The following is a 17,693-nucleotide window of genomic DNA, read 5'->3' on the forward strand; positions in this document are numbered from 1 at the left end:
GGCATTTGACCAGGCCATCTTTAAAACGTGGCTTGGTCGACACCCTCCGGCTCGCAATGTCTGGAAAAAAGCCCGTGTAGCCACCAAAACAACGCTGGTGAACAGCCACAGGGGCAAGATGGAAATGGAAATCGGGGAAACTTTTTTAAATGCCGAGATGGGTCAACATCCGCAGCCAACCACTGCTCACTGTACCCTGCTTCTATAACTGGTATAGACCAGAATTTTGCCGGGTCGGCCATTTTCTAACGATCGAGGCACCACCTGGCAGGCATTTCTTGGGGACTGTGGGGCGAGCAGATGATGTCGCAGTCCCACGCTGTTGCTCCGTGCCGCGCGTGGATATCAGACGTCCAGATGGCATCGAAAATCGGTAAGTGCCATTTATTCAGTATGTCAGCAGCAGCAAGTTCAACAGGGCTTTAAAGAGAACGTTCAAAGCGTCCAAGGGCTGTCAGATTTGCCCAGAAATTCTGTCCCCAACCCGCTAAGGCGGCGGGCCACCTCACAAGCACTTTGTCCTGACAGGGGTTGCCTGTGAGGCTACGTTTAACCGTGCAAGCAGGACGCCCGACTTTTCATCCCAAATTGATGTTTATTTTCTTAATTGGGGGCAGGTTGCCGTCATTGCCTATACTTGGCGATGTGCAGGAGCTACTCATCCGGGCGTGATTACGCCATTGCTGGCTGCACCAACAATCAGCGTTAGGGCAAAGGGCTCGAGCAACAAACGTGTGAAGTGCACCACGACAAAAGAAGTGTCTGCCTGTGCGGAATCTATTCGCTGCACAAATTTCCTGTGTCCCTTGAGTGCTGCCGCGAATTGGTCGCCGTGCTGAATCGGAAAGACTTCGAACCAAGCAAATTTGCCAGAATACGTACGGTCGTACGCTCTTCCGGAAGCACTGTTTATTCACCCTCATGTTCAATCCCTATCGCACGTTTTTGTTTTCTGGAGGTATGTTCTGTTCATCTGATCAACAAGAAGCCGACAAAAATCATCCGGACACCTATGTTGCAGCTCGGGTATGCGAAAAAGTTGAGCCGAAAGCGAAATAACAGCACCGCGGTGGCGGAGAATGCCCGGTCGAGTCAGGAAATATTTGCTCGTGGTTCCCACCCGCAGCTTAAACGCTAAAGTGCTTCTAAGCAAGCAAACGGCCGTGAAATCTTGGTGTATCAGAAAAGTTGCCCCTGTTTGGCAGCAGGAAATAGTGTTATGAGGCGGCAAATATTTTACTTTTATGAGCATGTACGCCTACGACCTGCACAGTTAAAGAAGTATTTCATGGCCTTGTTTAACAACCAACTCAGTATGAGGTATGGGAGTGCGTATTAAATGTCAACACATTCGCGCACCGACAGCAACAAGCCATGCTTGGAAATTTGCACTATCACGGGCGCGGTCGAAGGCATTCGTTGATTGCGCCAACCCACTTACTTCTTAATGTATACGTAGGAGGCATATTAGCCCAATAGTTCCTAAGCTGTTTCATGGGAACGCAGGCTTGTTGACGTATGTTGAGTGATGCTATGTGTCGAACCAACCGCGCTTTCAAGATGGCGTTCCAACAATTAACGAGTACAATTATATCTATTCAGCACTGAATAATACTTTTTTACTTAACTGTTCATTATTCAGTGCCATGATTTCCGATGGTTGCATCCGATCTACCTTCCTTCACCAAGACAATATTTGAATTTTAACCCAATCATTGACTAGCCATGAATATATCATGATGATATAGAGGACGCATTTATTTATTTATTACACGCGATTCCCCTCATCGAGACCTTTAACTTGGTACCCAACAACTTGATTGGCGTCACTCTAAATTTTCACTCAATCTATGACTCACCATGACTATCTCATAACTATAACCAGAAAGCATTTTTATGTGATTTTATGTGAGTCCCATGTGATTCCCTCAACGAGACATTTAATTTGATACCCCACACACCCTAGCAGGATCATTCGGAATTTTAATCAAATCTGACTAACCATGACCCTCATGACTAAGCAGGATGCATTATTTATATGCCCCACATGATTCCCCTAATTGAAACCTTTAATTTGATACCTCATTTGCTTTAGTGGCCTCACCTTGAATTTTAACCCAATCTATGACTCACCATGACCACCTCATGATTAGAACCACGAAGCCTTTTTTTATTTGCCCCACGTAATCCCCCTCATCAAGATCACAAATTTGATACCCTACACGGCCGAGCGGGGTCACTTCAAATTGTAACCCAATATAAGATTCGCCATGACTGTGTCATGACTATAACCAGGAAGCATTTTTGTATTTGTCCTCCGTGATTCTTCTCATTGAGACCATTAATTTGATACCCAACACATCCTAGTGGCATCAATTTTAATGTTAACCCAAACAGTGACTAACCACGACTATCTCATGATATAGCCATACCACATTTTTTCCCATGTGATTTCCCTCATCGCAACCTTCAATTTGATGCCCTGGACACCCTAGTGGCATCATTTTGAATTTTAACCCAATTTATGACCTATTATGACTATGTCATATGATAATAATCAGGAAGCATTTCTGCATTTGTCCGACGTAATTCCCCTCATCGAGACCTTTAATTCCATACGCCACACGCCCTAGCGCTATGAATTTGAATTTTAACCAAATCTATGACTAGCCACGACCAGGCCATAATATAACCATAACGCATTTTTGTCCTGCGTGATTCTCCGCATCTAGACCTCGAATATGATTCCCCACACGCCCTCGTGGGATCATTTTGAATTTTAACCCAACTATGACTTATTATGACTGTCTGATGACTATACACAGGAAGCGTTTTTTTAAATGCAGAGCATTTCTTAGCCTCGCCTCTTCCTGCGTCGGACGGTGTCAACAGCTCCGCGTCCGCAGCAGGTGCGCCTCTCCTCCTTCCCTCCTCTCTCTCAACAGCAGCTGGCGCGCGCATGCGTCGTAGTCAGCCCGTTTGCTCCGTCGCGGTCTCGGCGTAACAGGTGCGTGATAGCAGCGCGGTGGGGCGTGGAAGGGCGCGCGCTGCTTGCGCATGCGCGCTCTCCCCCCCGTACTGCTCTCCCTCTACTGCGCGCGCTGCAAATATAAAGCGGCTAGCGGTCGCTCGTGCTTCAGTCACTGCGTTGCCCCTTCCTTCCTTGGTTGACGCTCACTCCCACGTTTACTCGTGTCTGCTACTCCAGCATCACGGAAGAAGCGATGGAAGCAACACTGCCTTCAACCAGTACTGAGGCCCCAATGCTCTGCATTTACTCGTGTTCCCCTCGCGGGAAGGCGCGGGAATTTTTAATTTACCTCGCGTTATTCCGTTAATCGGGACCTTTAAAGGGACCCTGCAACACTCTTTGAGCAGTGCAAGTAAACCTGCGCAACGTTTAGATTACACTGCCAGGAATACCTGAGCCAAATATTACACGTGCACGTGAAGCGGTGAGCGCGCAAATCGCTGTGAAAGACGCAGAAAAACCAACCACGCTCTCTTCAGTTCTCCTCATTATGCACCCCTGGCATGGCCTAAGCGACGTCACATAGGCCATGGCTGCCCGATCGGCTGTCACTGGTCAACTTCGCGGCTAGATTCTCCCATTTCTGCCGTCGTCATCGCTATGTACGAACCTCTTCTATGCCTGAACTTCTAGGCACAGTTTTGCCGTTTCTTTTGTGTTTTGAGTGCGCGCGGAGTTTGAGTGATGAGCTCAATACTTCCCTTTCAACGGGACCACTCGACTACAAACGTTTATTGCTTCAAAAACGCCCTACCAGCCCGAGCGCGCACTTGCGAGCGGGCACCCATGCCTGCTTTTTTTGTGGCACCAGACCCGCCTACACGTTGCGGAGAAAAGAAGAAAACTTCCCGGCCTGCGACATATCGAAGGCCGCCGAAGAGAACGCCGCGAGCCGCCCCCCTCTCCGGGAGAGAGCGCGCAGCTTTCGTCGCGTTGCACGCGGTCGAGTTGAGAGGAAATTATTATGCGCGATTTGTCATCGCGTGTAGTTTTGGTGATAGTGAACGGATTTTCATAATTCTTGCGGAAGGAGATTGCTGAGACAATAGACTTTACCCCCAAATACATTCCTAGCAGTTGATGATAACTGTTGCAGGGTCCCTTTAACTTAATACCTTACACGCGTTAGCGCCATCTGTTTGAATTTTTACACAATCTATCTCATAATGCGACCATTATTCTATCTAAACGGGCGTCGCCCAGTCAGTTCAGTTGGCAACTCATTTGAAACAGCGGGGGGGACAGCCGCCGCCCCTTACGCCTGGCGCTCACCTCTTCCTTTTTGACCCTAGCAAATCAAATCGTTAACAGAAGCAGGCGAACAACCAGCAAGAAAGCGCTGCCGTGTGCTTTCCCACCACCCTCTCCCACCTTCTTAGAGGATCCATCAAGAGGAAAAGGTGTGATACCTCACCAGACGATTATTATTCACACGCCCAGCCGCTAAATCAGACACCCCCCCAACCGAACATGCGCACCGCGGATGCTGCCGTACCCGCAGCTAACCTCAATTGCGAGCCCAAAGTGGCACATGAAACTTAACCGCCAACCATATCTGCCTCTTAGGCTACTCATACGTACTCAGAACTCAAAATGTACTCAAACTCAAAATGCACTCAGTACTCAAAATGTACTCCATACTCAAAATGTACTCAAACTCAAAATGTACTGAAAACTCAAAAAGTACTCAAACTGAAAAAGTACTCAAACTGAAAATGTACTCAGTACCCAAAATGTACTCAAACTCCAAATGTACTCAGTACTCAAAATGTACTCAAACTCAAAATATACTCCATACTCAAAATGTACTCAGTACTCAAAATGTACTCAAACTCAAAATGTACTCAAAACTCAAAATGGACTCAGAACTCACTCGGTCTCAGGTGTACCAAACTCAGTCAGGCTCAAACTCACTCAAGCTCAAACTCACCATGCTGTAGCCTCATGCTCACTCAAACTCAAACTCACGCGTGAGTTTGAGTCCAAATGAGTGCGAGTGAGTGGACTCATGAGTGAGTCCGCCGACCTCTGGTACTAAGTAAGCAATACATTCAGTTTATTTCATCAGAAGGTATCATGAGCTTCCCAAGTTTAAGGCATTAAAATTGGTGTTTGCTTCCTACTGATACTCGGGGCACCTCAGGGTTTTCTAGCAAATACTCTCTGAAATTTCACGTTTGTTTGAAATGAATCAGTAATGATGGCAGTAAAGAGGATTGATAACCTTCAAGAAATTAAACATTTTATTCACGAAACGCCGGTCATGGATTTTTTACACATCATTGTTTACATACATTATCATCTCCATGCGCCACATGTCGGTCTCCACTCGAGACCTGTCCGATCCTCGAACGTATCTCAGCCGGCAGAAAGTTCTCTCGACATCGCAGCTTCCATTAGTAGGCACAACAACATTAGTGCCACATTTGCCAGCCTGCAGTAACGAGCGGTACAGCCATGCCGATACTCTATGAATTCGAAAGCTGTGTTCGTGGGGCATGCCTGCAGCAAGTACTAAGAATGGCAGACCGTCAGCATAAATCGCTACTTTGAAAATGTCCATTTGGAGAGAAGTCTGGCCCGATTCAGCGGAAACATGTTCGGGGTGCAAAAACCACGTAAAATCGGGTTTTACCTAAAAATGAACAACCCTATGCATACATTGTTTACCTTCTCTTGCCTAAAAAGGAAAAAAAAAAACTTTACATAGGACAAAGTTGTTCCTGGTTACGAACTTCGGAGGTTCTAGGCGCTGAAGCTACCCCTTGGCTACGCCGTGCGCCGTAATGGAGGACTAGACTAATCTTGACCCCCTGGGGATCTTTGACGTGCCTTGAAATCTGTTCCTGGTCACAAGCACAAGACCCTTTCTCACGTAACGTGGTCAGATGGCCAGAACCTGCCCACTGTACGCAAGAGTGGCTGATAGCTGCAACAGTGTGGAGTCCAAACAATCCATGCCACCTTTGTGTTGGAACAGACACCTGGCAAAGACCGCCTTTATGCCCGAGTGAACGCAAGGTGTCAGAAAACTTGCAAACGAAGCTTGAGAAGATGCGTGCCAGTTTTTGCTGTGATCGCTAAAGCAAGAGGTGTTTTTTCTTGCCTCTTTTTCACACAAATGCTGTGCACATTACATCTCGCCTGCTTTGCTACAAACACCACCAAAGCATGACAGTTTTCTGCTACTTCTGCCACTTAATCCCTCGATGAATGCAATGGAAGCTTGTTCAAATCTGCTTCAGTTCTGCTCTGCACTACCATGCACCTGCTGCGACCTTTGGTTTCTGTAGTGCTTGGAGCAGCTTGAGCCAGCACTTATCTTACCTCTCAACGCCCCCACCCCTCCCCTATTTGCTACCTTAAACACCAGTCTAACGTACATTCCTAATGTAAAGTACTCTTGGTTATGTACTTATATCCTGCCTCATATATGCCTGTGGTTTCCTTTGCACTGCATAATCGGCACATCTATGAGCCATAGCAGCAGTTTTGGCAGTTCTTTGGTGTTCAAGCATTCCTCCAGCTGTTTTTTCGCAGCTGATTTGAGCCAGAGACTGACCAAGAGGGCAAATTTTTTTGCATTCCCACATGCCACCCTGGAGGGGGGGGGGGGGTGCAGGTCACCTTGCTGCTGCTGACTGGTGGTGGCAGGTGTGTCGCTGCCGGCCACGGTGGGCGTGGTGGGCCCCTCCGGCCGGTCCCCAGCCGCCGCAGCCTGGGGGCCGTCGCGCACCAGCTTCCGCCGCCGCTTGGGTGCCTTGCGGTGGCTGAACAGGGTGGGCACCGCAAACGGCTTCAGCTTGCGGTCCGTCCGTCGGGGCTCGTACTGGTCTTCATCGAAGTGAGCCTGCGCGCCACCCCCTCCCCCTGTGAACAAGCGGCCTCAATCACTTGGTCCACCGAACGCAGGGGCAAGCGAGTCTTGCACTTACTGCCAGGACCCCACAGATACTCTGGGAGGAAGTGTGCGACGCTCGTCAGAAAGACCACAAAACACACCAGCTGTTAGAGCTTTGCTGTAACTGAAAGATCACACCATGGCCAACGATGCCTCGTCTTCTTCACAAAGCCCTCAACTTTGCCTGCAAGCTGCCATACCAAGGCGGTGTCAAAAGGCCCTTTTTGCCTCTCTTTCAGTCTCCTTCATGATGCCAGTCAATGCGAATAAGAACACTTCGATAAAATGAAGAATAAGACCCCTGGGCTGGTCAGATATCACGTGTGGTGCCGGCACTGGCAGAAGGTGCAGAAAACACCTGCATATAGTTGGCCATCAATAAAACTGACGGCCAGAATCGGCCGTGTCGCCGATATTGCTGATAACCCAACTTTTGCTGCTGGCTGTTGTGCATGTACACACTGCTAGTGGGTAAGGTTAGGTAGGTTCACCTGCATACACCTTTTGACTATGCTCACCCCCCCCCCCCCCCCCCCCCCCCCCCCCCACGGCGAAACCTTTCCCTAAAATCGAAACAAACATCCCAAGTGTAATAAGGCCATCCATTTCATGACGTTTACTAGTGGAGATTTGCGACTGTTAAAGAACATGTGCTGAGAAAAAGTTGCTTTTTCAAAAGGACATTTAGATGCCCCTACCTTGCTCATTATTCACAGAAATTCTTTGGCAAGCTCCCCCAATCTCTTTTCACTATTCGCAATTTGTGATGACCCGAATCGACTGCACAAAACTAATCGAGGGCTCGACGAGATGTCATCTGGTCAGGCATGGGAATGAACAAAAGAAAAGCGAACACTGACCACATACAACAAAAATATATTTGACATTTAAGAACCGCTACGGGTTCCTTGTTCACCGAGTAAGACAAGAAGTCGTCGTCAGTTATGCAGCCAGCACGAGCATGCCTAGTCGCCTGGCATAGTCCCTTCCATCCGGTTCATTGTGTCATTGTGGCTGGCATTGACCAAATGAAAAGAGTTTCCCCCCAGCTATGGGAAACTCTTGGGAAACTCCTGGGAATGAATCCCTTGGCAGTTGGTATTTTACATTCATAAGCCAGTTCTGGAGATTGCTGGCCAGTGCATGGGCAATGCATATGTTGTATTTTGAAAATACGCGTGACAGTGCTTCGCTCCTTCCTGGGACATAGGAGATAGCAGCGTGTGCCCCGAATATCCTGTTGTTGTGCATGCTTGGCTGCAGTATATTATTCTGTTTTGCTGATAAATCATTTAGGATAGCCATAGGCAACAAGATCACGGAGGATCGTTCCCAATTCATGTTTCAGTGCGCTGCCATCTCAACAGACGCGTGGGGTGTGCGTTATCAAAGACGACAAACAGATGTTTTGTGGCCGAGTGGGTGGCAAGATGCAAAATTGAGGTAATATATGACCCGTGTGTGTGTGGACTTTCTGTATGCTGAGAAGGTGAGAACACCCTCATTTTGGCGAACCAGAAAATTCAAGAAAGGAAGCGTGTTGTCATGCTCTAATTGCATGGTGAACTGTATATGCGCATTCGGGGCATTGAGGCTGTCCAGAAGGCATGGGACATCTTGCTTTTTTAAAATACAAAAACAGTCATCCACATAGTGGTAGAAAAACCTTGGTGCCGTTATGAAGGTGGCCAATACCTTTCCCTTTAAAGCTTCCATTACTGGATTGGCCGTAGCAACTGATATCGATGCTTCCATCACCGTGCCATGCATCTGCTGATAGAGGCTGCCCCCCTAAGAAAAATAGGTGTTGCTTAGGCGAAACATCAGCAACTCGCAGAGCTCAGGGACGTCGAAGTGAGTGCGCTTGTTGGGAAGACCACTGTCAGCTATTAGGGCTTCTTCACAGGTGGCTACTGCCAACTCCACTGGGACACTAGTGAAAAGAGACAACGTTGAACAAAACCATGACTTCATCTTCAGTTAGAGTTATGTTCTTTAGCTACGCAACAAACGCAGATGAGTTGTTTAAAGGAACACTGAAGTGATATGTAAACATTGCGGGATTACGAACGCAAATTGTAATCCGGAGTCCCTAGGCCCTGTTTCAACCACTCTGAGTGCGTTTACGCGAATTTATTTAGTAGAAAAATCAATTCGGAAATGCTGTCCTTCTCTCTGCACCCTCACCCATTTTCTGTGGCGTTTTCGTGTGACGTCACAAGGAGATGAGCTGGCAATTGGCTGTGCTACTGCAGGGCTCGCCGGCCTTCAGACAGAGTCAGTTGGCCCAGCGTTTCGTCCGCCGGCCGCCGACTGGTCGTCGCAATTCGCTCGCTCAGTTGAAATGAAGCCAGGACACGTTTGTGAATGGAAGAATGTGCCTTTCTTTACTTTGTTAGTTTTTACACGGTATCTAGCTCCAAATCAAGGTCGCTTTACACAAGCGCTGCACAAGCGCACACGCGACGCTTCGCTGACTGATACGCCAGTAGGAAAATATAAGGCCACTTGAAGGCCGGAGAAGAGTCAGCGAAGTCAATACAGGTGCTAAGGAAATAAAATGAACTGATACTTTTACCGTACAGCATAAAACTAGGGTGCAGGAAGCACTTTTTTTGCGCTAGGCAAACAAGCACAGCGGTCAGCAGTATGACTACGCATCTGCGAACGCTTTTCCGTCTAAGAACTGCAATTGCTAGACGCGAGATATTGTGGAAACTTGGGGGACGCTTACTGCACGAGCGCAATACAACAAATAGTCACCTAAGCTGCTTGAAATGCTAAAACTAAATAAAAGTGTAAACTGGTTATACATTACATACCTTATATATCCAAAGTCAGAAGCGCTTTCCCGTGGCCGAGTGGTCTGGAGCGCTACGTTTGTTATTGCAAGTGTTTTGCAAGTCACGAGTATAAGTTGACTTTTTCGTTTTTGGCCGATGTTTTCTATACTCAGTTCACCTTTTTTTGGGCCGCAACATTCACTGCTCCACGAACTAGTTCACAGAGCGCGCGCAGGCTGACACCGGTGCTGTTGCCATAAGCACCGACTGCTTGCGGACAGTGGGCACAGGCCAGAATCAACAGACCCTTGGCCTGGTGAGAACACGCTTTTTACGATACAGGCATGAGTTACGCAAGCTCCAAATATGGGGGACAAGCGCATGGCATTTGAGCGTCTGCGGGGACGTGGAGGGCGTTCATCCACTGCGTAGGCCTCGGCTAGTGATTGCTACGATTCCAAGCCGTCCTGGGAGGCTTATCTTATGTATTTTACAGCCGACAACATGGCAGAAGCGCGGTACGACGATTACTGAGATATCGAGAATGCCCATCCAACGATGCCGTCGGATGTCAAGCATGTTGTTTTACAGAACTGAAACTGAAACTTGTTTGAATGCTAACCTTGGACATCGTCCAATCACGGTGCATCTCCACCCGTCGTCACAGCCTTTAGTTGGTGCGGCCGCCGCAAACCGCGCATGGTAGTTTTTCTTGTTTCACACTTTGTAAAATAATTACCGACTTGTCAAGCAGATAAACAATGAAAAGTGTGCTAATTTGAGCCAGTCTACGCAGTGCAAGCAAAAACGGGAGCTTGACAAGTTCACTTCAGTGTCCCTTTACGTGTGTGGGGGTCTTACTGGCTAGGTGGCTCAACACCTGGAGAAGGTAGCCTGATAATAGTTGGTACAGCGGTGACCTCGAGATGATAGGCCGAAGAGGAACGCCAGCTTAGGCAGGCCATAGATTGCCAGAGATGAACCGCTGGTACACAGCAATCTGTAGGAGAGGCTCTCGTGGTGCGGAGGGACTAGCTTGAAAAGCCTGGCTAGCAGTTCTTGAAGCTTGTACTGTAGCCTGCTTGTTGGATCATGGGCTAGAGGAGCGTATGTCTGTTGGCCTTCGAGAAGGGCCAACAAGGGCCAGCTTTTTGTGAGCCCGCCCTTGTCAAATGTTTTGCGCACGCTGCCCATGTCGTTACAACAAATACAACGACAGACTGGAAGCCGCATAAAATAAGAACACTTTCCATTTAGTGTGCCCACATGACAAATTCCGTTTCTCAGCGAATGTAGCGACAGAAAGAAATTCTTGAGAGGAGGATCCTTCCCACACCATTGTTGCACATCCGTGCTCAATGGAGCTGCCATTTTTCAAGGAATCAAAAAAAGGTTCCTGCTTTGCCAGGATGACCAGGTACCTCAATGCAAGCACAGCACCCACTCTCCCTTTAAGGAAGGACAACACTAATGGGAATGCCCATCAATGCCTTTCTGCCTGACACCTGTTGTGCCACCTATCAGAAAAGTATGCCAGGCAAAACAATGAAGTCAGGACCAGTTGAGTTTCCACAAACTCCTGGGCTTGATTTGCTTCGGTGATGCTTGAATTCGCCCAAAAGACATTCTGAATTTGATCTACCTTTCCTAACAGTTGCTTCATTTGAATTTTACTCATGTTTGGCCTGTTTGCGGTGCTCCTACACAGCACAAAATGCCACAAAAAAAAGAAAAAAAAGGCACCCAGAAAATGGTGCTTGCCTTTCAGCAAAGCTGCGACAATTCCTAAAAATATAAAATAAAAATAAAATAAAATAAAATAAAAATAAAAAAATTGAGCATTTAAAACGGCGTGCCGCAAACAAACCAGCAAACATTAGAAGGTGGGAGCTTGGGTAAAGGTACGATGCACTGCAACTGCACAGTGCAAAGAACAGGAGCGAAAGGAAGGACACGGAGCAGTTAAGGCCTTGAGTTTTTCCTTCGATCCTTGGAGCTGTGTGCAATCACAGAAATTATTTCTAATTCCTAAAACTGCATACTTCCACGCAGTTTCCATAGGCAAACATTATCAAACGTGGTATACCGTGCCTACAGAATCATGAGAGGGCAAAGCTTAGTTAGAATGCCAATCGAAATAGGCTTTATTAGGTAGCAGCCACCAAGGGGTAAAGCCACGTGCACAGGCTAATTCAGTCAGCAACAGCCCCCACCCACTCTAGACAAGACTGCGTGATTCTAACACTCTTTCTGAGATTGTGGACCGATCAGTGCAAACGAATATCCTCCCTAATAATATGGCTAAACAGTGGTGTTCTCTAGGAACCCCGTCACATACGTGTGCACATATACGCACAGCCCTCCAAAAATCAAGACCAAATGCCACCTCACGTGCAAGAGGACACAGCTTCGTTAACAAGCTCCTCCTCCCAAGCTAGCACCTCCTTCCAAGGTGGTTGTGTTCCGGGGGCAACCCCAACACAAGCAGTGGCAGGAGAGCGGCGGATGAATGAAGCCCTTGTGCCATAGCCCCTAAGCTTGCCTACGTTCTCATCAGACCATTCAGCGCACCATGGAGAACAGGACTGGGGCGGTATTCTCGTAACTGTCCCTTTTGAAAACGTCCCTTTTGAGTCCCTTTCATCGTGACGTACTTCTGGTTAAGCAATGGGCGTTGGCACTAGGTTTGTTGCGCTTGCGTTACGTCACTTCCGGTTGTTTGGTTTTAGCCAATCAGGGCTCGCCAAAAGGGAAACTTTTGAAAGGGACGCAAAAGGGACAGAACTCGAGAATACCGCCCCTGGTGAGGCTGCCAATAGCTCCTTCAATGCTACCTGAATCAGCCTCTCCTCACTCTCAGATTATGGGGCTTCACGCGCCGAAGCTACAGACTTGGCTTATGAGGCATGCCGTTGTGGAGTGCTCCGGGTTAGTTTTGACCACCTGGGGATCTTTAACGTGCGCCGTAATCTCGACACGCGGGCGTCTTCGCTTCTTGCCTCCACCCTCTCCTCACTTTCCTGAACAATTTCGTTCCCAGATGCTTACTGTACAATGCCCGTAAACAAACATCACGGTACACTGGCACGCTTCAAGAATACACAAAACCCACAGGCCCATTCCCAGAGGAACCACTGCCGCAGGAAGAGACTACTAGCAACCCCGACGCCTTTGCGCTGCGTGAAACAGGATACGAGAAAAGTTGGAACCTCGCGTCCCAGATCGGGGCATTATACCCGAACCATGAGATACAAAGTCAGCTTGGAATGGAAAAGGGCGTGGCCGTGTGACAGAAACGACTCCTGACATCAGCAAGTGTGCTTGTTGTGACACTGGCGTCCCCCAAAACCCCCCACACGTGATGTGTCCCTCAAATCAGCTAAACGACTAGCCGCTGAGAAGCAACGATTGCACCCATCGACGCAACACTGGCAAAAAGACAGTACTGCGTTCCGTAACATCCAATCCACCTCGACCCGTGTAAAAGGAACAAGTTTCGCAACGCTAAATATGCCGTGTATAAGCGGTCAATGTAAAACGACACACAGCTGAAGCAGGTCCTCAGTGCGCGGCGTTCCCGCGACGTCAGCGCGCGGCGTTCCAAAACACACCACCTCAGCGTCTGTTTTGGAACGCCGCTTTCCCAAAGGAGACTCCGAAACTTTCCCAAAGGAAACTCTCCAAAAGGCGACCTACACGCGAAATGACTGGCTTCCACTGAAAAAAAAAAAAAAAAAGTAGCACTAGTTCCTTTCGAAGCTTAAGAGGAGACGCGTGAGCCAAACACCAAAAATCGCAGTTGCCCTACATTATTTTATGAACGGCGTGAAAACGCCCGCTCGAGTAGTAGTATCGGCAACATTCACCGCCGTATCGCACGCCGCTGTGATCCGCGCGTCTTATCTGTTGCTTCTGACATCTGATCGCGTTTCGACAACTTGATCCCGACCGGGAAACACGATGGCCCCGAACAGCGAGCAATACACGACGTCCTTAGAATAAATGACGGGTGATAAATCATTCCGTCCGCGTTCTATTCATGCGAACAAGCACAGTGTGCCAAACATTGGTAAAAGAAAAAAATACCCCGAGAAACGTACCTCGCATATGCCGTAGCTGCTGTCTTTCGGAGGCACCCAAAGTTTGCCGTTTTCTGCAATGTTCACTTTGACGGCCCATTCCAACCTGCGCTTGGCATCTCGAGGAAATGAATGGATTCGTATGCCACTCTTGCGCCCGGTTTTGCAGCCTACGGCGACGCATCGCATTACGCCAGGTTACATGCGCTGTCCACGAGCAAAGCGAAAAACTTCTATCTAACCAACACAAAACCACAGTCTCCTTCGCTGGCTGGAGTTCTGGTAGAGTGACCTAGAACCACTAAACAGGGAGCTAGAACCGCTAGAACAGTATGTGTCCCTATTCGCACGTCACGTGGGAACAATTTTTGCTTTTAGTTCGCACGCCGCGTGCCAACAAAACGCCTTCGAGCATAGAGTTACAGTGCCTAGAATATACTGGCTAGTGTGCGGAGCGCAGGCGGGTAAAGCTGGCTCAAAAATGTGTCTAAACACAGTAGTATTAACTCTATGCTCTACGGGACAGAGTTACTGGATATAGACAGTTGCGAAACTCCGCTTCAGAATCCGGGCGGCGCTAGCCCCCCCACTCCGTCGAGTAGCGTATAAGGGGAGGAACGGCTGGAAACGCTGATTGGTTAACAGAAATCAACGCTCAAGAAGGCGATCCGTCTCCCTAGGCGACCCAGCATGGAGGAAAGAAAAGCTTAGGAGAGGCCCTGACGTCACACCCAGCGCAGCCGGAAACGCCATTTCTGTAAGTCGAATGGCGGACCATTGGCCCTCCATGCCATTGGCGGACTCTTTTTGCCTCTCTCTCTCTCGGTGCACCTTCTCCGCCTCCTCCGTCCTGTATCGCCTCTCTTGTCGTCTGCATCTGCCAGCGCCGAGCCGGCGGAAATCAGCTGATAGGCAGGTAGAAGGCCGTTTTGCAGCGCGTGACCGTGAACCTAAACGCGCGGTTACACTGTTACACGTCTTCAGTGTGGTCGCAGCAGGTTTGCGAAGCGGCTCGCTCTAACAATGCCGCAATGCTCGGTGCCAGGCTGCAAGTGGCGATCGGTACCCAAGGAATTGGGCGTCACTTTCCACCGGTTAGTGCATCATTCCGCTGACAAGTATTGCTGTACATTGGTGTGCATTCATCCTTTGTTTGCAATCGCCGCCGTTTATAGGTGCCCAAGCGATGGAGAACGCCGCAAACAGTGGGCGAACGCCGTGCGGCTACCGGACTGGAAAGTGCCCAAGTTTGCGTTGCAGTTTCACTGGCAATCCCAGAGATGACTAGTCAATTAAACGGCCGTTCTATATATATAGGTAAGCAGTACTTCATGCAGATTTGACGCTAAAAAATTGTGGAATGTTTTTACCGTTGTTCGCGTGCCTTCGATAGAATTTTTTGCGAAGGAGGAGGAGGAGGAGCAGGAGGAGGAGGCAAAACATTTTATTGAGTAAAAAAAAAATGAGAGGGTGGGTGGCGTCAATAAACTTTTTTTCGCCAAGTTTCAACTTGTCTCTGTGTCAATAAATTCAAGGTGATATCAGTTGAAAACGTTCATACACTAACCTCGCAGTATGAAGCGTTGAAAATCGAAATCCAGAGCGAGACCACAAAAAGATCCAGATTCCAGATCCAGCACTCTTCCAGTCAACAGACGGACACCTACTAAGGTAATAGGACGATGGAATTATATCAACTGGGAATCTACCTTGTAACAGTTGCAAAAGCACTGCCGCGCATTGCCGGCCTAGCAAACTATATATTGCGGCGGCGATAACCAAAAAATTGAGTTGCGAATCGTTCGGTTGCAAGTCGCCTACGTACTGCACACGTGTATCACTTCCCGAAAATCTACCAGACGGGTGTCCGCGCGTACGACGGGACGGCGCGTTCACGATATCTGCACTTCAATAGGCGCGTCGTGATCGCGACCGGAGCAATAGCTTGACGCGGTACAAGGTGCACTTGCAAGTAGAAATTAAATGACATATTCCCATCGGCGCAGCTGTCGCAACTCGCAGCATCCTTTTCGAGTTCCGCAAGACCACAGCGCAGCAAAGCGAAGCAGCAATCTTCGCAATCGGACGACAAGGCAGGCGCTGCCTTTCCTCCATGACTGGCGAACGGCGGGCGGGCTGTTGCTAGGACGCCGTTGCTAACGCTACTTACAATGGCCGCCGAAAACACGTGACTTCCTCCACACTTTTGCCAATGCGCGGGGATAGCTGGGGGCCTCTCCTAAGCTTTTTTTTCCTCCATGCGACCCAGGGTGCCAACGTTTTTAGATTAGGTCAGTTTGCAAACTGCGCCTCGAGAGGCGGTACCATTTTGTCGCCATTCCGACAGGTGGCGCTGGCGTTGCGTTGAGATCTAGTTTGAGGAGCGAGGCTCGCCCCGGCCATGTGTTTTCGCTGTGCTGTTGGCGCTCGCCTGCTCGTCACGTCTGTATTAACGTATTAGCTCTGTGCTGTCATCGTGCATACATATTTTAGTGGATCTCTGAAGTGTCGGTGCGGTTTGTTGACGTCCTGCGCGCCAGGCTGCCGTTCGGGGTATGCTTCGGAAGCGGCCAAGTCCGTGCAGCGGCATTTCTTCAAAGCGCCCAAGGGTCCTGACGGATTGAAGGCGTGGGAAATCGCGATTCCGCGGAAAAACTTCAAGGTTACGCCATAAACATACGTTTGTGACATTCATTGTGAGCCTTCAGACGTCGTCAACTGTTACGAACACGTCGTGAACGGTCAAACTGTAAGGATCGATACCGTAAGGCAGGTGGACTCTGAGAGACCGCGCGGCGCCCCGTATTTTCCCTGACATACCTGAGCATCTTTCGCCACCAAAGACGTCAAAGTCATGCCGAAAACCATCCAAATGGATGACAGTTGTTCCCACCTATGTTGCGTCCTGCCAAAATGATGGCTTTTGCGCGAGGAAACTGGCGTAAGTGGCGCGAGTGGTGTAGAAAGCGCCGATGTCAGCACGTACGTTGGGAACTGCATGAGTTGTGGTTCGCAGTTATGCAGGAATTCAGCAAATGTCCGACATTTCAATCGTAGAATGTGAAGGCTTCGTCTAGCCAGGTTATCTTCTACAAGCTCGAACATTCTGGGTGCAATTGTGCTGATTGAGAAGGGTGCAGTAGTCGGGCAAAACTTGTCGGATGAAGTTAATTAAAGAGGTTTACTTGTACCGCCGTGTAGCTACAGCGATAAAAATGGGAATATTCACCCTCAGCTGTCAAGGCAGGAGAATGTAGCAACATTTATTCGCTACATTGTTGCCTTAAAGATCAGCCCTTGGAACAAATGTTACCTGTTTCCAGACGTTTCATCCGCAACAACTGCCGTGAAAGGGCATGCAGTGTGTGTGGCACAACATATTCACGGTGCTGTCAGATCAGATCCCTACCCGGCGCGGTGGCTAAGGCGCCGTGCTGCTGGGCGCAAGGACTCGGGTTCGATTCCCGGCCACGGCGGCCGCTATTCTGATAGAGGCGGAAAGCGAAAACACCCGTGCGTTCGAGATTTCAGCGCATGTTAAAGATCCCCTACGTGGTCAAAATTAATCCGGAACCTTCCACTACGGCACGCCTCATCACCTGTGAAGCGTCGGCGCGTTAAACCTCTTATAAATAAATTAATCTGACTAGTCAAAACTGAGAAGTGTTGCCTATCTGTAGATTGCAAAAAGAAACGAGCAGGAAAAATCAACGCAGAAGACAGCATAAGCGATGGCTCAGCGGAAAAACTACCAGGCTAAACGCTTTAAAAAATCGGCATAAGCAGGGCCACAAGAAGATAAGTGAAAGCTAACGCTTTAAAATATCGGCATATCAGGACTACAAGAAGATAAATGAAAGTGTCTGTGACCCTAACAGATAGTCCATCAGATTTACGAA

General features: G+C 48.7%; 1 protein-coding gene across 1 annotated transcript in view; it reads right to left on the reverse strand.

The window, feature by feature from the left end:
• LOC144175909 (uncharacterized) overlaps positions 1–14,128 on the reverse strand; it is a 59,948-nt gene extending 45,820 nt beyond the window's left edge. Inside the window, exons 1-2 of the mRNA XM_077704979.1 lie at positions 13,816–14,128; positions 6,659–6,881 (exon numbers count right to left, since the gene is read on the reverse strand). Coding sequence (XP_077561105.1) covers positions 6,659–6,881; positions 13,816–13,983 — 391 coding nt within the window. The 5' untranslated portion in view covers positions 13,984–14,128. The remainder of the gene's footprint in view (positions 1–6,658; positions 6,882–13,815) is intronic.
• Between the last annotated feature and the right edge of the window lie 3,565 nt (positions 14,129–17,693).

Source organism: Haemaphysalis longicornis, unplaced genomic scaffold (genome assembly GCF_048455015.1).
Source record: "Haemaphysalis longicornis isolate Haplotype H1 unplaced genomic scaffold, Haemaphysalis longicornis Haplotype H1 scaffold_1, whole genome shotgun sequence".
Taxonomy (NCBI): Eukaryota; Metazoa; Arthropoda; class Arachnida; order Ixodida; family Ixodidae; genus Haemaphysalis; species Haemaphysalis longicornis.